The following is a 5,592-nucleotide window of genomic DNA, read 5'->3' as shown; positions in this document are numbered from 1 at the left end:
TCGCTGTGGCAGCTTTCCAGCTCTCAGCAGGAAAGGAAGTGGCTCTCAGGGGCAGTGCTCAATTCGCCCTCTACTGGGCGGAAGTCAAGCCTCAATGAGGCCGTCAGTCGAATAGGTCATGCTGTCAGAGCGCACCAGAGTTCACATCCTCTCATTAGACAGCAATACTTCCAACATCCCTTCACTGGACAAAAAGCAAAGTCAGGGAAATTGGGCTGAATTGCGCCTGTGACAAAACAGGTTTATGTTGATGGGATTGTGCAGGTGTAGTCAGGTACTGTGGACAGTTTGTGGTGTGTGTGTGTGTGTGTGTGTGTGTGTGTGTGTGTGTGTGTGTGTGTGTGTGTGTGTGTGTGTGTGTGTGTGTGTGTGTGTGTGTGTGTGTGTGTGTGTGTGTGTGTGTGAAGACTTTTTTCAACACACCAACAAATCCAGTGCACACACTCACACATTGCTTTCCTATCAGTTTACACCCATTTGTAGAAGACATAAAGATTCTCAGCTGCTGGAGTGTGAGGGGTGTGTGCTGCGATGTTCGTTAACAGGTTGTTGTGTTCCTGAAACGTCAAGTTTTGATATCGAGGTCAGCAGAATGATACAGAATCATGTCTGAAGCCAGTCTAGATTAAAGCCAGTTCAACCTAAATAATGTTTTATAACTGCAAGTGGTAATTTCATATTTGGTATGCTTCATAATTGAATTCAAGAACCCATTGAACCCAGGAACTTACACGTACTGCAACTAAATGTACCTGAAATGCAACACTAGAGCCTTAAAACTCAGATTTATATTAAAAATGATTATTCTTGCTTCTTGTGAAGTTCAGTTGGACTGTCTGAATGTAATGCAGGAACAAAATACTCAAACAAGCAGAACTCAACAAACAAGCATAAACTTTATTTGTTAAAAACAAGTATATAGAGTTGCTGTATTACATCTTTCATCTTGCTAGATTGTGGTTTTATACATTTACCAACAGTGGTTTAGAAAGGCAACTCCTAATGGAAACATTGGCATATGTATACAATACAAATGAGCAAACATATCAAAATCAGTTTTTACAACTTTTGTAGCAACCAATTCTTTCTATTGGTGTGCCATAGTGCAAACTGTGTTGTTGGTAAGACAGAGTTTAAGCATGATCTCAACATTCACACATCTCGTTTCCTCTGTCTTAAACACATTCTTTATTTGTAGGCTGCATTCATTGTGCCTTAGGTTCAAGTCCTTCCGTCCAGTAATGTGAATTTACAATCAGAATAGTTCAAGTGTATCGGGCAGGTCAGGCTATTGTGTTGGATAGTGAAGATAATGCTGAGCATGAATGTTCCTCGGTCGGGTTTGTGAGAAAGACACGTCGAGACCTTTGGGGATGCTTCACACAGGAGGAACATTTTGTGTCCATAGGAATGGTCAAGCACCAAGTCCCCACCTCACTTTTAAGTCTGTTACGATAACAGAACGATTATTTTTCTAAATGACTAATTTTGTCATTTTTGACCAGGGTTATATCAGAGGCAATAAAAATAAGGAGTTTTCATCTTTTTCTACTCCTATCAGCCTTCGTCTTCCACCAGTGTGAAAAACCACTCTAAAAGTCCCCAGCTGTGCTTTTCCAAAATTATTAAAAAAGTGAAAAGGATGAGAATTGCAGGTTTCTGAAAAATGATTATCAAGCACACACAACTTAGCAGAGTTTAACATCTTGTGTGTTGGGTATGAGTGGAGTGGATGGCGTACGAGTATAATCTGTCAGTTTGTGGGTTAAATGGAGCACAGAACACAGAGGAAGAAAAGTTTTTGGATAACTTTGATATTTTCTACATTCACTCCAAGGTCCAGCAGGGGTGTGTGTGTGTGTGTGTGTGTGTGTGTGTGTGTGTGTGTGTGTGTGTGTGTGTGTGTGTGTGTGTGTGTGTGTGTGTGTGTGTGTGTGTGTGTGTGTGTGTGTGTCTTTTTCCGCAGCCGTTGGACCTCAAGCCTCTATGGCTAAGATTTCAAGGGGTGGAAAGAAAAGTAAGAGCTGTGGCGGGTGTGAAAGCGCTGCCCTGCGGAAGGTCGGGCTGTTTCTAATCTGGTTCTATTGCACCATGTTCTGCAGGAAAGCATTGGAGCTGGTGGGTTGGTTGTGTCAAAAAGTCTGAAGATGAAGAGCGGACAGAGCCGTGGCCCCCCTGTCCGCCCTTCCCTCTCGCCAGGATCTCAGTCCCAACTCAAGAGCATCCACAACGGTCCACCACCATGGAAGGGATCTTGCCGTAGATGATCTGCTCTTTTCGGTTAAAGTAGAGCATGTTGATGGGTGACATCTTGGTGGGGGTGCAGCAAGGGCCTGCAGTCCCTCTGGGGTTGGCCTTGTTCACCAGGTGAGTGTGCGGATACTTCTGCAAGTGCATGTACTCACACTCCCCGGAGCAATAGTTGGCCTTGTAGCGCTTTGGGGCAATAATCCAGTCCCAGCCAAAGTCTTCAAAGTCCACAGTGAGTGGGTAGCGGCAGCAGCGGGACTCGGGAGAGTTCTCGTCACAGTCCAGGCCCGAGTCTCTCCTGAGGCGCTTGGGGCCCTCGGAGATCTTCACCTCCATGAACGGTTGCTAAAAATGAGAGATCATGTGTGAATACTTGGATCAGCTAGGTTGCAGAAAAAGAAAGCGGATGACAGCATTCATTTTACATCTTTTACTCGGGTTCCCTTTGTCAGCTGGTTTTCAAACACAGCACGATAATATTATGAAACTTTGACTTTTTTAGGAAATTAAATCATTTGATGGTTGGTTAGCCACAGCCGTCTAGGTATTCTAATTGCCCAAGAGCCCGGTGCCAGCTTTTGAGCCGTATGATAAATGTTTGTCATTGATAGCAGCAGTGTGTGTGTGTGTGTGTGTGTGTGTGTGTGTGTGTGTGTGTGTGTGTGTGTGTGTGTGTGTGTGTGTGTGTGTGTGTGTGTGTGTGTGTGTGTGTGTGTGTGTGTGTGTGCAGGCAATTAGTCTGATTTGCACAGTCACACAGAACACTTTGAGGAATGTGGGGCAGGTGAACTTTATGTAATCAAGCAACAAGATTTGAGGTTATTGCGGACCGGCATGTTTCCAAATGCAGGTGTGCGCCTGCATGGAGTCTGTGTTGATTAACAGCTTCAGAAGTCTTAAATCTTGATTCCCTTTCCGAGCAGTGAGATGCATGAATGTTTAACCACCTGCTGACTCTGCAAAGCCTCTCTGCACACTATTACCTCAGAGCAGTAAGATACAGAAACCAAAATGTCTCTTTAAACAGAGTTAGAACTGGCCTTTTGGAAATGATTGATGATCTTTTCCCAGATCTATTTCACCTGCTACAGTAAATAAACATGTTGTGATGAAGAACAAACTTGACCATAATCTTTTAGTTTAATGTAAATTAAAATGAAACTCACCAGTCCTTCCTCTCCAGGCTCTGTGGAGGTAACGGCCAGATCCTTTCCCCTCGAATCGAAGGCGTTAATCTCGATGCCCCAGTTGGTCTCCGGCTGCCGCAGCCACACAGCCAGAACCTGTTTGACGTCTATACTCTGCCAAGAGCTGGCCCCGGCATTCACGTCGATCTTCAGGGAGCGGATGCGTATGTGCCTGCTCCCGTCTGCGACCGGCATCAGGCGGGAGATCTGCAGGAACACGGTGGTCGCCTCGTCCGCAGGGCGCAGATGCACCCAGAGCTGTGCGCGCACTATACGGTTGGCTTGAAACTTTTGAGCAAAAGAGTAAAAGCAGCACTTTGGTTCCCCATCCACTTGGACAACGGACTCGGCTGCCGAAAGAATGAGACAGAAAGATATTTACAGACAGAAAATAAATATCCTTAACAAGACATTTAAACTCTGGAAGTGGGCTGTTAGAGTTGAAAAAACCCACAATATGTGCGCGTTATGACCTCGCGTAATGACGCACCGACCCATACAACAGTTTCAAATCTAAATAATGTTAATACTTCCACATTTTTATTATCAAAATCAGCTTAAGATACTCGTTATAAATTAACTGCCTCTCCCTTGCGTAAAAACCCATGTTGGAGACGTCTGAACGCATTCTTCTTTATTATTAAAAAAAACAATACGAAATAATAGCTTACGTTCTGTGGCCATCATCATTATTGTCTCAGTGATGGCATGCTCGTCGTCCTCCTCCATAACCACATCTCTGTTGTCATCTCCCAGCACGTCGTACTGGTCGAGGAGCTGCTGCAGCGGCGGCGCTTTGGGCAGGAGCTGCTTCACGATGTCTCGGCTGATGTTCGGAGCTTCTTTCATGCGCAGTTTGCTCAAAATCTGAGATTTAATCGCGTTTAGTCTCATCGTCTTGATCTGCTGCCGGACCTCGCAGGTGGCACACTGCTCCGAGTCCTCCGGGCTGGAGGCGGAGGGCTGCTGGTGCGTCTCTTGGTCACTCAGAACTACAGGACCCAAAGCAATGAGCAGGCTGAGATACAGCACAATCTGATACAGATGCATTGTCTCTTACGTGTTTGTGTTAAAAGGATCCCTGGGTGTGTGCTGGAACTGATGCGCGACTGGACTGGGATGGATTAATGTCCCACACTGATAGGCATCATACTTTATCAGCGCACACCTTTTTATACTCCAACTTTAGCCTCTTTTGTGTCGTCAAAAACTATGATTGGCTGGACAGGCAACATGAATTTTAACCGACTGACATGAAAACTTTTTTTCGTTGTCAAACCATAACGGGATGGAGGCTGTGAGCATGTGCTGAACGTGTCCGCAGATGCACAAATTCACTTTTCTAGCAGGGATTGCGCAATGAGTGGAGAGGCGCACATGGACTGTCTGCGTTATGTAGCGTTGAGATGAACCTGGTGAAGTTAAATCACCACATATTAACCGCAGACAACCAAATGTGGACTTCATATATGGAAGTAGCACCACAGGCCGATCAGAGTGTATACGTGGTTGAATACGCACGTTGAATAATACAATCTAAAATGTAGTGTTTAGCCTATGTCAAAGTGCGTGTTACCAGTGCTCTCTAATGGCAGGTACACGGGTGCACGGAAATACATTTCATTCTTTAGAACTTTGACAAAACCTTTTATTTGAATTTATAAAATACTTTTATAATATCTCTTCAAACTTGTTATTCTAATTTTCTTCAGTTGTCATAGTTATGTTTCTTGATTTGTGGATGTGCTTTTATTTGTTTACACATACACATGTATACATGTTTTACTTCCCTTTCAAGTCTGTTTGTACCACTATTGGCCCTTTGTCAAATTGGAACTGATGCATATTTCCAGGTTCAGGGATTTAAAAATAAATCGGTTAAAATAAAAACAGAAACCTTAATCCTCTTGTCGTAATCGTTGTTGGTGAAACCAAGGAGTAGAATATGAGAGGATAGCGCTACCGTGTGGCAAGGACACATCGTCCATGACACCTTACAACATCAACAACGAAGAGTCACAAGGCGACCTGGACATTGGTGGGAAAATGAAATAGAGTCAGGAAGAGAGCGTTTTCAGTCATTTTGAAGGGATCCAAACCTGAACCTAACCAATCGGATTCGGACACATGGGGCTGCCAAAGGCCAGATAAATAC

The 5,592-nt window shown here is 44.3% G+C and overlaps 1 protein-coding gene across 1 annotated transcript; it reads right to left on the bottom strand.

Moving 5' to 3' along the window:
• Positions 1 to 877: 877 nt before the first annotated feature.
• Positions 878 to 4,567, bottom strand: mstnb (myostatin b). Its single transcript, XM_063888597.1, has 3 exons — positions 4,109 to 4,567; positions 3,417 to 3,787; positions 878 to 2,595 (listed from the first exon to the last, which is right to left on the bottom strand). The coding sequence occupies exons 1-3, from the start codon at positions 4,485 to 4,487 to the stop codon at positions 2,215 to 2,217; spliced, it is 1,131 nt and encodes a 376-aa protein (XP_063744667.1). The 5' UTR covers positions 4,488 to 4,567; the 3' UTR covers positions 878 to 2,214.
• Between the last annotated feature and the right edge of the window lie 1,025 nt (positions 4,568 to 5,592).

The sequence above is a fragment of the Eleginops maclovinus genome, chromosome 7 (assembly GCF_036324505.1).
Source record: "Eleginops maclovinus isolate JMC-PN-2008 ecotype Puerto Natales chromosome 7, JC_Emac_rtc_rv5, whole genome shotgun sequence".
Classification (NCBI taxonomy): domain Eukaryota; kingdom Metazoa; phylum Chordata; class Actinopteri; order Perciformes; family Eleginopidae; genus Eleginops; species Eleginops maclovinus.
This window is presented reverse-complemented; position numbering and strand designations above follow the sequence as displayed.

Bases quoted from the DNA above. Each gene is read 5' to 3' on its own strand.
- mstnb (XM_063888597.1), bottom strand. From the start codon at position 4,487: ATGCATCTGTATCAGATTGTGCTGTATCTCAGCCTGCTCATTGCTTTG. The intron at 3,788-4,108 runs GTAAGCTATTAT...TTCTTTCGGCAG, and splicing joins AATGATGATGGCCACAGAAC to CCGAGTCCGTTGTCCAAGTG. The intron at 2,596-3,416 runs GTGAGTTTCATT...TCTCATTTTTAG, and splicing joins AGCCTGGAGAGGAAGGACTG to CAACCGTTCATGGAGGTGAA.